Raw genomic sequence first — 17,190 nt, forward strand, 5'->3', positions numbered from 1 at the left:
ATCTAAACAAAGCTAAGAAATCTTAAATGATGCCTCTACTTTATACAAAACTATAGTTTTTCATATTATACAGAAAGTTTTAAATGTAATATAGCTAGGTAACAGGAAAGTTTTGAAAATGTTAGTTACTTGAAAAACTAGCATCTGAAAAACATTACTTTCTTTAATAACATTAGTAATTAAGATAATTTTTCCAGAAACAATGCCTTTTAAAACGGTTCTCATGAACTGTTAGGTAATAAGTTTTAACAGAGTTCGTCAAACTAGCTCAAAGTTTAACCTTAGAAGGTACTGCTGAATTTGCTGAGGGCTGTTCTTCATTGTCTTTCATAAACCTTGATAGCTAATATAACAATACAGCATAAAATACACTTTACTTAGCATTTAGTAAAGCTAAACAAATGAAAACAAAAGTTCCAAAACATTGAGAGAATAAACATATCCTCTTACTATCCAGTTTCAAATATATAGTATATAATAACCCAGCATCAATAATTTTTCAGCTCTCTAAATATTGAATACTCTAATTTTTGCACCAAACCACTCAAACTGCAATTAAATCCAACAAACCAAGTACCACCCACCCACCCCCACAGAATAAAAAACAGTCGCATCTACAATAAATACTAAGAAAATTAAAAGCTGGTTTATAAAATAAACATACCGCTTTCTTGTAGTTTGGGGAGTGCATTTACGACCGGTATAAAACATGAAAGTAACAGTTCATATAGTAGTCCAACTACTGACTGTAAGCCACATACATAAATGGAGGCCCTGGCAGGCTTGAGAAGGTGTAGTGGTGTTATAAGTATAGTTTGCAGTCCATTGCAAAACTGAGGAAAAACTTCACTTGTATTTACTGTATTGCACTGGAAACCTCTTAGCTTAAACTTGAAAAGACATCTTGGTGATCAGTCCTCTTAGGCCAAAAGTAAGGGGCTCTGCCAGGTTTCCTCCTACCTACTCGACAAAGTCCTTTTTAAGCTCAAAGAAATGGGACTCCTGTTGGATTGATTATCTGTACCTACCACCGGTTGTTTCCAGCAAAAGGAAACTTAACCAAAGGTTTCATCCCATCAACCACACATCCAATAGTCTTTAGCAGAATATTTTAGATTTAGCTGTATGCAAATCTATACAGGGGAAGGTGTTGGGTAGAAGGGCTTAAATCAGTTCTTTTCAAAGACTTCTCTCCAATTCTGTAACAAGTTAAACCCCCTTTTTCTGGAAAATGCTGTTTAGTTCATAAGGTAGTGATCAATAACCATGGCGATCCTCTAAAAAACACTTTAAGTCCACAGGTACTGCCAGCATCTGGAAAAGTTGTAAACAGACACAGCAACAGCCCTTCGTTTTGGTTTGTTGCCGGGTCTCCCAGGGCCACTTGATCCCCTTTGGAAAGAACCTATTGTTTTCAGAAGCTCAGCAGGATGTGTGAATTCACTGGGCACATGTTACAGAATATGTGGCAATGGGGTTAACACATCACGGTGACAAAATTGGAAACAGTCCCAATAATGCTCCTCTTGAATATGAAATAACTTAAAACATTTTATCCTCTAAGTGAGGCGTCATCTTCTCAAAAAATATTAGTGATCCTTTATAAAAGTCCCATATGTGATAAGGCTTATCCAGAGACACACCTGAAAGAAAAGGCTTTATAAAATATTAACAATTTTTGCAAATAAAGACTTCCTCTTCATCCTTTCTAGCCTGTTCTTAGCAACAAAATGCCTACCTCGTTTCACTTGCTGTATTTATTATCAGAGAGACTATCTAGTCTAAACTGGCCATCACTTGTTAGTAAATTATTTTTTTCTGCATTAGGAAAGATCCCCATTTTCCTCTTGAAAAAAATGACTGAGACCAAGGTGACCATGTGAAATCCTCAATGAAGCCACAAACTAGTCCATGCAGCTTGATTTGAGGATTTTCTCTTTCTTCTTTACCGCAGGACAAACTTTTGACGAATCACATTCCTCCATCATGTTATCCCGATACATGTGCCTATTATCAGTCCAAAGAACGTTTCTAACCTTCCCACATCCCGGACTGGTTCTCGACGGGATGGACGTCCTCTTGATCGAGGCTGAGAATGCATTCTTCTCTTGTGACGCATTTTATGAATGAGCTGATACAAGTCAATACTTTCATCAGGGGGAAACAGAAGACAAAGCTGGGTTCCACATTCAAGTTCAATTTCCTGGAATATTAAAATAGCAATTAAAAGACAAAATAGACTCTCTCAAACAACTTAATTTCCTCATGTACAAAACACTGACTTCAAAGACTTTTTCCCAAGGAGCTAAAATAAACAAGATTCTAATAAACGTCCAGGTTTACAAAAAACATTGCAAAGTGCTCCATGTATCTGAAAAGTAGAAAGCACAAGTGCAGAATCTCATCCAAAGTGCAGCTGCTATAAGACTCATTCTATTCCATTCTATCCAAAAAATATTTGCATAAAATATAAAAATGTAAGTCATTCATCTTAAAAAAAATTATGTCTGAGAATCAGAACTGAACACCTACAGAGACAGACTAACCTACAAGCTTAGACAAAGTTGTACTTTTAAATATTAACACCTTTAACTTACAAGCAACAAAAATAATATGAGTAACTGTTGGCGCCAAACCAAATGCGGGAACTCAAAGTATGAAAAGTTTGGGTTTATTTTTACTCACTACACACGTCCGATTTAATTTGCAGACTTTAAAACGTGTATGCATAAGTGTATACATCTGTGTTTTCAGAGGGCAACTTTCTATTTAGAAAATTGGACATATTAATGACAATTCTGAAACTCTTATTATAAATTATTATAAAACTTTAGGAATTTGAGTTCTTGCTTCATCAGCACATTTACTAAGAAAAGAATGATGCAGACAAGAATACTATGCTCCCTGCAAAAGGAAAATGCAGATTCATTAAGTGTTCTACATTTAAATTTTTTATAGTGAAAAACTAGGCTAGTTCTATCACTTTCACTTCAGTTTATTAGTGAAAATACCATTTACCTGAGTATCAATATTAATAAATATCTTCCTAGTCAGTCACAACACAGGAATCAGGAATATCCCATAATCTTCTGGTTTTCACAATTCATATCTTTCAGACAAGGCTTTAAAGTATCTTTTAATAAGAGTCTATAAAACAGATTAAAGAGTAAACAAACCTGTCCATCACGTCCAATCTTTACTGGCTTATGTTCATTCCAGGGATTGGTGAGATGAGCTGACTTAGTAAAGGGTAATTCACGCCTAAATATGAAATAGCATACAGTGTATTACTTTGCAAATTTTTTAAGGATGAGTACTATACTTCAGTAGTCAATAAATCAACAATGAGTGTTGACAAAAATGTAAAGACTCACTTAACAGTGGGGTAGGGCATCTAATCTTCTACAGAGAGCCCTTCAAAACCTAGCTCTATCTCAAAAGACTAATACAAGTGCTCCTTAAAAAGAATTAAACTCTGTGAACCACAGAGCTGAAAATACTTTTAAGTCACAAATACATTTACTACCTTCTATCTACTAAACACTGCTTATCAAGAGCACAATGTGGAGCACTGGTTATTTATAAAATGTAATAAGCACATGTCAGCTAAAAGGAAAAAAATAAAAGAGGAAAGCAGCACTGATTAATAAAACTTCAACTGCCTGTCTATAACAAATATCAAATTAGTGAACCTGCATCACAAATAAAGTATAGTCAAGGTTGGTGAAATAAAAGGCTCACTACTACATCCTAATCTTTGAGAAGTAGGTAGCTTCATTAATGTCTGGCTTTCTTACAGGTTTTCTTACAGTTAGATTATTTTTATCACTAGAAGTATAAAAGCAGAATACCCAATATCCAAAATAAAAGTCTGTGTTTGGTAGGATGGGCCAAAATTAGACTGAAAAGACTACACACTGCTGGGTGATGTTAGAAAATCTCAGCTAGGATATAACAGACAACTATGATGCCATAGATAACTGCTTTTATCAGTTACAGAACAAGATCTAGTTACCTTTTGAACAGATATCCTATGGAAAAGAGTGATATGACATTGTTAATAATAAGTGTAACAGAAATGTGGAAGAGGTCAAGATTTAAGTCACTCTATAAGGACAAATTTAATAAAAAAAAAATATAGTAAAGCCTTTCAACTCACACTATAGGGACAAATTTAACCCCCCCCCCAAAAAAAAGTAAAGCCTTTCATGTGATATTAGTGGTTTGTCTATTCACATTAAAAGAAGTAATTAAGAGTATAAATAGGTTGTTACTTGGAGTAGCCAACAAAAAACTGAAAGTAAAACTATTGAGTAAGTTTAATTCTGGTTATTCCATAGATTACAGTGTTACTCTGAGCTCGCTCCTGTCTTGTAAAAAGTATTTGTCTGTTTCAATTTCCATGTGCCTACACAGTTGTGGGAATTACTGGGGATTCAACAAACTTAGAATGTTTAAGTGTGTAAAATTTTTAGTTCTGACAATCTAATGTAAATCTCACTTGTAAAGAAAAACAAAACTCAGCCCTCAAATGACTTACATGAAACAAATATCAATGTAGCAAGTATCCATTGTCCTCCACAACTTTTGAGTGTTAATATATTAAACAGAATATTTTATCTACATACACTTAAAATTTTAAAAAGTAAAACCCTTTTTGCCTTAATCTTTATAGCTACTCTAGGTAGGCTGGACTTGGGATATCTCTTGCTAAGCACAAAGTTAGTAAGATAGCCAATTAATGAGTCAATGTAAAAAAATTTATTTAAAAGATATTAACCAATAAAATTCATCTTGTAAACAAAAATATGTCAATCTGAGAATATCAACATTAATACAAGTAACATTCTAACATTTAATCTGCTTTAAAATATAATTGTCTCTTTTTCCCAAAAGGCATCATATCCAAATAAAATAGTTCAATGATAAACCTAACCATATTTTCTTTGGCCTTTACAATTTGGAAATAAAAAACAATAAACACAACCTTTTTTACACACATCAACTAAAACAATAACTTGTCACCCATTTTCACAGTATTCTGCGCATGCGACTATGTGTGTATGAGGTCAGTTCTCTTTCGCCACCATTGAGGCACTAGGGTTCAAGCTAGGTGCCCTGGTTTCACAGCCTGTACCTTTACCTGTTCAGCCATGTCACAATTTTTTTGAAGTTTGTATTATTACTTAATGATTTTTTAAATAATTACACATATGTAAATGGGGGAAGGAGAAAAAGGTTACCAACATCACAGTCTCATTTCAATGCACTGTAATTAAACTTTAATTTATTCTGCTTCCACATGTTATGGCATGAACGTTTATTTTTACAAAATTCTGTAAGAAACAAAACATACTTTACTTAACCAATTTTGTATTTACCTAACAAAATGTAGATGCCTTTCAATTTTTGCTAAAGCAAATAACTGTAAACTCATAGGCTGGAGAGATGTCCCAGTGTTAAAGAGTTCAGTTCCCAGCATCCACAGCAGCCAGCTGGCTCAACTCCAGCTTCAGGGAAACTGATGTTTTTCTATACTCTGTGGACACATGAGCTCACATGTACAGACATACATACATAACAATAATTTTAAGAAATAAGTGAAGAATCAGATGTGGTAATGCATGACTTTCATCCCACAACTTAGTACACAGAGGCAGAATGATCTCTGCTAGTTTCAAGCCCAGCCTGGTCTACATACTGAGTCCCTGGGTCAGACAGAGCTACACAGAGATCCTATCTTAAAATAAAACAAAATCAAGCGAACAATTAAAAAAAGTTAAAAAAACTGTAAAAGATCTTTGAAACAAAAAATAAAAGATCTGCATAGTTTTGGATTTCTCTATTTAAATCCAAATACAGTGTTTCACTTAGTTTTGTGAAGTCTGCACATCCGCATTCTTCATTCACCCTTTGGCTCTCTTCCTCACAACCCTATTTAAGCACTCATACAACCTCATGGAACATGTCTATGCTCCTCCACTTTCATGAACAGAAACAGCATTTACCCTTCTCATTTGTTTTCCTCAGGCTTAAAATTCAGTGATATTCGTACCTTGGCCCCATGTGTTGGTGTTATAGACCTATGCCACCACACTTTTCTTATTTGTAACAAACACTTCTAATTCCTTTGAAACCCAACAAATCAACTCATCAATAAAATTCATATAGTCCATTTCAAATAATATTTAATGTCATATGTAAGATATGAATGAGCCATGTATGATTTGGTATGACCAAAAAGTTTTTATGTTAACTCGTGTTACATACTAACTCATGCTACAAAAATTAGTCACTGTTTCTAAATAAACATAATTAAGTCTTAATCCTCTTTAAGACATCCAAGAGCAGATAAAACATGTACTGCTTATGTTCCTAAAAACACAAACTGTGCGGCAGTAAGTAGTCTCCAAACTGTTAAGACAACTAAGAGTAATTTAATTATTTTGCAATGAAATCAACACACCAGATCTTAACTGCTAGGAAAACTCTCTTTCCTTAACATTCAGCATCAGTTTATGAAGGCTGAACAGGTAAAAAACATTGTTTTTATTTTTAACACACCCATGTTATGAATACAAGTAAGTCTGAGACTAAAGAACCCCATCACCCCCAAAGGGTAGCAGAAACTAATTAAATAAACTAATCAAATTACTATATAACTTTAACATTATTCCCAACCAGTTGCCATTTCTCTGTATTAATTTACCTGCAAATCCAGTCAATTTTAAAAACACCTCCAAGCATTTTAGCACTCATTCCTGCTGGAAGCACCCAATGTATAGGAGAGCCACCATGATGCGATTCTGATGACAATCTGGCAAAACCTAAAAACCACAGTATCACACTTGTTAAGGGTAAATGCAATTATTTCATATACCCAAAGTAACAAATCACTTTTATTCTTACCTTGAAACTTTCCACTTTCCCTGACAGAAAATATTAATATAACACTCCTTGCAGATCTAAACGCAAGATTTAATTTCTTCTCATTTACAGGTAATGTGGACCATACACCCTATAGAAATAATGCAAAGGTCACAAATTAAAATCAAATACTAAAGTAATAATAAAAGTTACTATATTGGTGCTTGAAATTTAAAAAACTGTAACAAAAATCTCACTTGATAACTTATCTGATAAAATAACAAAGCTAAACAAAGGAGATTGTCAAGCAAATCTTATGAACTCAAATTCTGTATCAATCACTACAATTATCCTAAAATGAAAAACAATTTTTCTGGTACGTATATGTTATTGAAAGGTGAATCACTTCCATCTTCCTAAATAGGTATGCTTAATCACATAATTTATAAAGGGTTAGCAGCAGTAAAACCTTAAGTGAAAATGCCAAAATTCTAGTTATTCCTAAGTTCGAATTTTTTATGTAACTTGAAAAGATCTGTGTTTAATTAGAGCCGGTACATAGTTATTTAGACCCCTAAAGTAGTTCTGAAAAAGAGAGAAGAAAAGTAAAAAAAGCCAGAGAGAGAGAGAGAGAGAGAGAGAGACAGACAGACAGACAGACAGACACACACACACAGACACACACACACACACACACACACACACACACACACACACACACACACACACACACACCACACAGGGGTGGGGGCAGAGAGAGGCAGACGGGGGGGGGGGGGGGGGGAGCCAAAGAGAAAGGTTAAGGTAACAAAGCTCTCATTTATTCACATTTCAGCACTTTATCACTTCAGCTTACAACCACTTCAGCTAAAGAAAACAGTACAGCCACCTAAACTACCTGCTTGTTACTTTCTCCTTGTAAAGTTTTACAAGTACGACCCAAATCAGAAATACTACCAACTGAAATGGTTAGGAATGTGAACATTTTGATAAATCAGTTGAAACTGTTACTCAACTTAAGCTAAGATTATTTCTTATTTCTTCAGTATCCTCCAGGAAATGATAGTCCTGGTAACAATCTAAAGTGGACCTTTACCCTTTACAGCTATGGCTCTCCCTTCTTCCTAAACCCAAGTGACTACATAAAAAAATTAATAGCTGGATGCAAAAGAAATATTAACAGAAGACACCTCTATTATGGTATAAATGATGTACCCTTCACCACTCCTGTGCTTTCCAAATAAGACAAAAATGTAAACTCATACCATTACCAGGTTTCCTAACTTGCTATAGACCAGACCTGAAATGGCAACTAAGAAAGTCTTAGGCTGCTGGAGGTAAAGTTCATTGATCACTGTGCCTCATTTAACTTTCAGGATAAGGACATTTCAATGGGGCTGGTGGTAATACCTTTGCTTTGGCAAGAGACACATTCTCATGGTTGTTACTCTTTATGAGGAAAAATCTTGCATCCTGAAGGACATATTTGAGTTTACTGGTTTGATCTGGAAAAAAAAAATCCATTTTCATTAACCATGGACATTACTACACATAGGTGTGCCAATATACTAAATTAGCCCTCCAAACCCAGCTAAACTGTAAAATCTCAAGTCACCCAGTCAGTCTAGAAAGCTCAGGCACAAAGAATAAAGCAAAGCTAAGGAGAAGCAGCGCTGTGCGGGGCAGCCTTGCCCAGTGATGTTCCGATACATCAGACCCATGCTTAAGTATGACAATGGCTTTTACGTTTTATAAACTTTTGATTAAAGACTCATTTAAAGATTGATCACAGACTATTAAGGCTGTTAAACATGTGTCCAATGTGAATATACCAATCAACACATCTAGAAACAAAAATATTGCAAACTGTCTATAATTACTATGAAAGATAAACAATAGAAAGCAGACACAGAATATGGGAAATTTCTGTTCAAGTTTTTAATGTGTCTCCCTTAACATGATATATCGGAACATGACTACATCAAAACCAACTACTAATGGAGAACCGATAAGGTAAAATAATAATGACTTTATGGAGCATGCAATGAAAACAATTTCAAATTTAAATGATACCTTTTCGGACAGCACGAACGGAAGATGATAATTTCTCATGCTTCTTTTCTGAACCTGTATTTAGCCAAAGTACATTTGTTCAGATTGAGCTTTAATAGATGAAGACAAAATTTCTACAGTCTTGTCACATAAAATTCTCATTCAAGACAAATTCTTCCTGGCACACCCACACACACAAAAATACTTCTCCATGTGTACGAGTGTTTTGCTTTTTGAGTTCGAATTTTTTTTTTTTTTTGGATATTTGAACAGTTTCCCACTCAGAAAACTAGTCACTGAATCATCATCTTCCAAGAGAAAAAATGTGAAAATTGAAAATTCCACTGAAGCAGTAACAGAACAGGATTAAAATAAGAAAAAAGCTTAGTCTCCTCTAGAATTATTACACTGAACATGCCAAAATCCAGTACTAATGAACATCAACAATTCACACTAAACTACAACCTCCACACTTTCTAAAGCAAGTGACAGTCAGTCATCTATTATCCTAAAATTAAATGAGATTACCTGCATATGACTCTGATGCAGAACTGCCACTTCTATCAAAGACAATGGGTGATATGCCTCGAGCTCTCTTCCTTTCCTTCTTTTTCTCATCTAAAAAAAAAAAAAAAAAAAATCCAGACAAATTTTTAAAGTATCACAATACAAAAGCTAGCATAGGTATTCAAATGAGAAGCTGTCCTAATCTAGTCTTGCTTTCCAGCTCTTAAACAGTAATCATGTTTCTTCCCCTTATTACTCAACTTCCTTGGTCTCATTTAAAACTTTGTGTTTGAAACTGTCACATTTCATGCAATAAAAACACATGAATATAAATCAGGGACTTACTCAACTGCTTTAAAAAAGTTTTCCAAAACAGAGGAAAATTTGTACAGCAAATATAATTTTCTTCAGTGAGACTCAGTATGTATTTTCTATGTGCTATGGAGTGCTATACTAAGTCCTGTTGTTTGTGTAAACTACCGTAGTCTTACTGTGATGTACGCAAACATCAGAGCAAAGCGTTCACAATGGAAAACGCACACATAAGAACATAACCAAAAGCTGGCTCCCCAATTCTGTGTCTTCAATTCTACTTCTTACCAGTTCTGCTCTAGATGATTCTCTATTTTAAAATTTACCACTGAGATCTTAATGGCAGTTCATGTATTTACTTAAGAGAGTGGGGGGATCTCCGGCTCACAGGGAAAAAAAAAAAAAAATCAAGCTTAATGTGGAACTTTATAAATATATATGAGGACTGAAACTGAATTCAGCCTCTTGCCATTGGAGTTATAGTGATAAACCCCTTAAAGCTCTTTAGCTGGGAGATAAGATATAATATAAAAAGTATTTTTTGTAAAAGCAATGGAAATCTAAAAAAGAATTAGCAATGGTCACAATATAGTACCCTTCTATATAAGTTCAGTTAACTACTTAAGCTTAAATTCTATTCTCTTAACGGTTAAAGCACACTCAATGAAATTTACAAGTAAGAAACTTTACCAAAAAAACAAAAAAATGGAACAAAGTCACACTAAAGTCACACATTTCCTCAGTTGCAAGACACAATTTTGAAAGGTAGGCCTTCAAGCTAGAGTATAAAGAATTGTGCTCTATGCTTTTTAAGTAAATGAAAAAAAAAAAAGGATACTTTACAGCTTGTTTTATTGTTTTCTGAAAACACTAATACTTAACTAGGATTTGCCCTAAAAAAAAAAATGTTACAGATTGCCCATGTTACTTTTAGTGTATAAACCAAGGACATTCTGACAATTCTTTGGTAATGATACCCAAAACTTGAAAGGCCAGATGGGCACACTAGGACTAGCAAATCTTTTGGTGCTTCTTTTTTTTTTTTTTTAAATTGTTATTACATTGTTTTCAAAGCTGTGAGTAAAGCTTTACAAATTTGCATTTACAAAATAGTATAGTTCTTGTAGCTAAATCCCCCACATAGATAATTTGGGGGGAAGGAACCAATGCAGATTTTGCTCAACTCATCTTATAGCATAGCAAACCTGGCATTAGTAAATGAAAAGGCAAAGGAATGTTTAGCATATTATATGAATTCTACTATTTTTTAAATACATGGAGGTTATGACTCAGAGATCAAAAGCATAAGCAAATTCTCCTAGCAAAATAAAGCTTTTTATCAACCAGTGAGTTATTTTATAAATTACTAAAAATCCAGAGAAAAAGTAAACCAGAGAAAGTGCAATCTAGAAAACAAGTGATACTGAAATTAAATGAGGTCCCTAGTATTTAAAAGCTAGCATATCCAATAAAGTTCCACAGTAACCCCATTTTTCAGGCAATGTATATCAAAACATACACATATTATCTATGTATAGTGTCTTAATAGATTCCACATAAGGCAATTTTAGAATTCCAGGTATCTCTTTTAAAACTATTTATAAAAAGTATTGATTTATTGTAAAATGATAGCCTATCCTTTCCATTTGAAATATACTTGCTACAAAAGCAATATAATATGAAGTAATCTAACTACAGTAACAAATTCATGTAAGAACTTACTAAATATAAATACTTCAGGGCCTAATCATTTCAATAAAATCCATTATTTGGTTAAATACCAAATAACAATTCCTGTAAGAAAATTCCATTTAGTCCTAGAAGTGCATTCACACATCTCCAGAACTGAAGATTCTTCACATTAGGAATACTTTTTGGTCTTGCTTTTCAGACATTCTTACACATAGACCAGACTGGTCTTAACTCCATAATTTTCCTGCCTTACCTTCTCAAGCACCTAAGATTACAAGCTATCCCTGACAACTCATATGCAGAGAATAAAAAGATATCTCATGTATCAAAAATAAGAATGTATTTTGTTTTTGGTTCTATTGCTACATAATGAAAAATTAAGAGGCATTCTACTTTGGAAATGTCCTAATAACTAGGGGGAAAGATACATGTGAATATATAGCAAATGCATATGTACCTGAATAAGTTGTTGTCAAGGATAAAAATATTAAGAGTGAATAAAATTAAAACCTGAAATACACTTAGAAACAAACTTGGACTCACACAAACTTATACTAAATCATTTGACAGCCAGGAAATATATAAACTTAAAAAAAAAAAAAAAGACCAGTACCTGATCCATCTGTTCCTGAACCAGACCTGACAGATCCATCTGTGAAGGAAACAGACTCAGAACCAGAATCACTGGCCTCACTACGGGTGTCATAATCATTCCCTTCTTCCTTCTGATCTCTCTCATCCTGTTCATATTCTTCTTCCTCTTCCTCTTCTTCTTCCTCATCCTCCTCCTCCTCATCTTCTTCCTCGTCCTCCTCCTCCTCCGCATCTTCATCCACTTCCTCATCATCATCTCCATCTTCATCTACCTCTTCATCTTCCTCTACATCTTCTTCCCCTCCTTCCTCCTCATTCTCAGTGTTGTTGCCCTGTTCAGAAGAAGCACTGCTTCCTGTCTCGTGGTCAGAGCCATACTCCTCAGAGTTCCCCTCTTCCTTTGAAGACTGGCTGGATCTGCTTGCACGTCTATCAACTTCAAGCCCAATTCTCTGATGTTTAAAGAAAAAGGGAATCAGCAGTCATTAACAGACAAGGTCAAGATGAATAAAGAGTTCTAAAGCCTCAAAAAGAACTGCTTTATTATCTGCAATAACATTTACTACCTCAGAACCATCTGGTGTAGGAGACTTGGCCCTTCTTTCAGAATCCCTTTTCCGTAGACAAGGTTTTTCTGGTTGACTCTTGTAAGGTTCTCTAGAGGAACTGCTTGACAGACGAATTTTTCGATCAGCATCTAGACGCTTGTTCCTTTCAGATCTTTGATATTCCTCATTTTTATATTCTGTAACCGACTTTCCTTTTGTACTAACTATTCTTTTATTATTGCTAACAGATGAGCTTAGTGGCTTAGAAATCAGTTGTCTTGAATGGATAGAAGGCTTCTGTCGCTTGGTGTCAATAGATTCCATTCTTTCACTTTTTCTTTTTGATCCTTTAAAAAACAATTTAAAAAGACATACAAAAGTATTTGTATTACTCCATTAATTTACCAAGGTTTATAAATGTGCATGATATAGAAAAACATGCATTACTTTAAAGTATCTTCTAAAATATTTTTATTCCAGAATAAATTTAAATAAAACAGCTCCCCAACTGCTGAACTAAATGCCCATATTTGAAAGTTATAAGTATTGTTTTTATTATTTTATGTGTTTGAGTTTTCTGCCTGCATATACCAGTATGCCCCATGAGCATGTCTGATGTCTACAGAGATCAGAAGCAAGTGCTAGATCTCCTGTAATTCTGAGCTGCCACAATAAGTACTAGAACTAAACCTTGGTTCTCTACAAAAACAAATATTCCTATATATGCTAAACCATCTTCCAAGTCCCTTTTCTAAACAGTATCTTTAAAAAAAAAAAAAACAGATTTTTTTTTATTGAGTTTTTTTATTTGTATTTCAAATGTTATCCCCTTTCCTGGTTTCCCATTCATAAACCCCCCAAACAGTACTTTTATTCATTCCAATTCGGGGACTGTTATGCAAAACACTTCGTTGTGGACTTTTGGTACTGTCAAGGTACAAACACAAGAACAGATTTTTCATAAATCAAATCCCCTTTCTTTAAACTATATTTTTAACAAAAAATACTAATAGAACTCTTACCTTTTTTCTCATTTTTATCTTGTTCACTCTCTGGATTATACAGTTCATCATCCTGTTCTGGTACTTCAGTCAAAATATCATCTAAAACATTAAGTTCCCCATCTGCAAAATTAGAAATAAAATCAATATCATTAATTATTTTTTCTAATACTCACTTATAAGCATTCATTTTGAGTAATTAAGTGCCCGTAACCCTCAAAGCAGTTTGATTTTACACAAAAATGCACAATCTGAACGTCTATTATGAAATTAAAGCTAGCTGATAGTAGAGAAAGCAAAACAGATAAATATACCTCTTTTTAAGTCTTAACTGGGAAGATCAGTGAAATCCACTAAGACTGAGTATTTATTAATTTCATGATTTTACTAATATGCTTAAGAAAAATTAAGTCCTTAGAGACAAGGACATATCATACTCACAAGTAAATAGTTGAATAAAAAATATAGGTCTGCAAGCATAGACCCCATATTAAGTGAATTCAGATCAACTTGAAAGGAGAGTGAATGCCAGAGACAATGAATATGACACAAACACAAATGTAACAGATGGTAACATTTATAGAATACATTGGAAAATATATATAAACTCTCTGTACTACTTTTATAACTACTTTATTTAAAATTGTCATCCGAAATAGTTTATTTGTTCAGAAAAGCAACTCTTCTAAATTGGCATAGTCCACAATTTCCAAACTCAAGTTTGTCTCATCCTCAACCCAATAGGAAAATAACAATTCTAAGAAATATATAAAAATACCAACTTAAATAAAGTATACACTATACACTATAGTAAATCTTCCAGTATAAAAATTTTTGCAAAGTTACACTGGTAAGTAACTATACAGTCATAAAACTTGCTGAAACAGTTACAGTAAACAACAAAGCCCACTAAAAGTACGGCAAGGTTAATAATTTTGAGCCCATACATAGATTAAGTATGACTCTTCTCACTAGAGGGAGAAAAAATATCAGGACTAAAGATACCTCTAACCATTATTAACACAAGCAAGAAAAAAAGGAAGCAAAATTACACAGAAAACAAAAGTGTTGTTTTTCTATTTATTAAATATCTAAAAAACTAAACCTGTTGTTAGCATGACATTTGACTTCTCTTGGGTGCTATGAATATTTATCTGTATTTCACCTTTCTAAAATGAAAAAAAATGAGTATTTCTTCTCCTGTTAATGAAAATCAAATTACGTTGAAAAGGATATCATCTAATGTGTTTTCACATCAAGACCCCTCAAGATCTAAATGATGCCAAGTACCATTTTAGACTCAACAATATTTTTATACATACACGGTGTACAAACATGCAAAACACTCATTCACATAAAATAATTACTGTTCAAAGCTCTTTAGTCTAGAAAGGATGAACTACATTCATAGAAAACAGTTAAAACTATCACAAAATAGACAGGTAAGTGAAATTAGGCAAATCTTTTCATAAATCTTTTCATTAGGCAAATAACTAATTTCGGCGATAAATAACCCAAAATCCAGCAGCACATCTCACATGCTAAAATTTAATATAAAAACAAAAAAGTATACAAATCGATTTAAATTCCAAAGGCACACCTACATCATACCACCTTATAAAAAGCATGTCTATGTTGTAAAGTTTTTAAGGGATTCAAATTTAGGTACTGACTGCTCTTTTACAAAATGTCTACAAACTTTTCCAAAATAAATACTAACCAATCCCAACTTAACAAAACAAAATGTTTCAGCTAACACATTGGCACTGTAGCTTACAGGAGCTCACAAAACAAAGCATGTTCTCTCTCATCAGCACTTTGCAGGTAAAGAATTAAAAGCTCAGGGCTCAAGAGGTGGCTCAGTAGCTGAAAGAACTTGTTCTTGCAAGAGGACCAGAGCTTGGTTCCCAGAACCCACATGGGACTCCAGTCCCAGGGTATCTATCTCTTCAGACCTCCACAGGGATCAGACAGGCATACAGGAGACACATAGGCAAAAACACTAATACACATAAAAGTACTTAAAAAAGAAAAAGGAGAGCTGACCAAAAGTATTTAGTGTAGATGGATGTGAGTCAGGAATTCAAGCTTTCTAAATCTATAATTAGATGGAAAATCAGAACACAAGTATGTAATATTAAATAGTATGAATTTAAAATTAATATACCCCCACCTTGGCTCTGTACACTCAGCAACATTTAAATTTCACTTAATACAGAAAACTATTCTAGATGAGTACCTTTATTTGTACTATAGTAATAAGCTAAATATACAGTTGTATTAATAAGTTGGCAGATATGTAACCAACAATTGTTATGACTTACAAAGCCTACCTATGCTTAATAAAATGTTTTGCTATTCCCTGATGTAAATGGCCACATTTTATTTTCTCTATCACTGAAGTCACTAACACGTTTACTGAAATAAGATGTATAGGAAAGAGATGAGCAGATGAATTTCCTATTTTAACTAGGAAATGGGAAATCCAGTCTCAAGATTTTTTTCACCTCTAATCAGACATTAGTAAAAAACACAGTAATTTAAATCAAAATTTAAAACATACATGTGACATGACAGGAAGAGATGGGAGGGAGGGCTATGAGGGACAGTGAGGTAAGGAAGATAAAGGGGCAAAGAATCTCTGAAAACACACCTTGTTTGAAACTGTCATAATGATATCTAATATTTTGCATGCTGATCAAAAAATAAAAAGCCACAAATAATCTCTGGGGAAAGAAAAAGAAACTCCTGATGAGTGTTGCAACCTATGGGCCTTTCCTTACCAGTAAGAGTGCCCACATCAACCCTTTTATAATAGCACCTCAGGCTTTATATGGACAATATGGTTCAGTGCATTAGAATCTATTCAGTAAGTACATACATACCCTAATTATCTGAAGATACTACCTTGAATCATGATGCTGTAAGTCAGTAACAATCATTTTTTTCATTATTGCTCAATTCTGGGCAATCAACTAGGATATCTCCAAGTTTGGAGTCTAATTCTAGCTAAGGCTATTAGTGCCTTAAGAATGCTTCAAGGGCTGGAAAGATTGCTCAGCCATTAAAGGCTAGGCTCACAACCAAAAATCTAGTAACTTTTTTCTAAAGAACAGGCTGAGAAAACCCAAAGTAACTACAGCTTCTTGGGCCTTTTTCCACAGCCGCTCTCCTTTATAGCAGCTCCAGTGTGACTGAGAGCTCTCAACGTGTATATCCCAAAACGCAGAAAACTAGGCAAAACTCAGCAATACCAACTGAACATTTTATTTAGAGACAATCAATAAAAGGTACTCAGATTCACAGAAAAGGAACATAAAACTTCTTTACTCCTGGGAGAAAGAAACATACTAGTGGAAGATGTTTCAAAGACGGTTAAAATACCTTTAATTTTATTTCTAGCAATTTTAATTGTAAGTTATAGCTTAACAACAACAACAAAAATCCTGGCTTAAAAAGACCAATGAGCTTATAATAGTAGGTACCAGATAATAATTTAGGCTGATTCCTCAGGTAACTCCTTTCACTCAGTGCACAAACTTCATTTTTCAACTTAAAATGAATTACTTATGCTATTGTTCTTAAAGACAATCATCATCTCTGGCATTTGGTGGTTT

The 17,190-nt window shown here is 33.9% G+C and overlaps 1 protein-coding gene across 11 annotated transcripts in view; it reads right to left on the reverse strand.

Moving 5' to 3' along the window:
* Positions 1–17,190, reverse strand: part of Ythdc1 (YTH N6-methyladenosine RNA binding protein C1) — a 30,449-nt gene that overhangs the window by 6,618 nt on the left and 6,641 nt on the right. For 6 of the 11 annotated variants that reach the window (XM_006250806.4, XM_039091590.2, XM_063272838.1 and 3 more), the window contains 10 exon segments: positions 13,595–13,696; positions 12,591–12,919; positions 12,044–12,476; positions 9,448–9,537; positions 8,941–8,994; positions 8,278–8,372; positions 6,910–7,018; positions 6,710–6,827; positions 3,177–3,261; positions 2,037–2,203 (listed from right to left, as the gene is read on the reverse strand). In XM_006250806.4, coding sequence (XP_006250868.1) covers positions 2,037–2,203; positions 3,177–3,261; positions 6,710–6,827; positions 6,910–7,018; positions 8,278–8,372; positions 8,941–8,994; positions 9,448–9,537; positions 12,044–12,476; positions 12,591–12,919; positions 13,595–13,696 — 1,582 coding nt within the window. 11 annotated transcript variants of the gene reach the window in all.

This window comes from Rattus norvegicus, chromosome 14 (assembly GCF_036323735.1).
Source record: "Rattus norvegicus strain BN/NHsdMcwi chromosome 14, GRCr8, whole genome shotgun sequence".
In the NCBI taxonomy this organism is placed as follows: domain Eukaryota; kingdom Metazoa; phylum Chordata; class Mammalia; order Rodentia; family Muridae; genus Rattus; species Rattus norvegicus.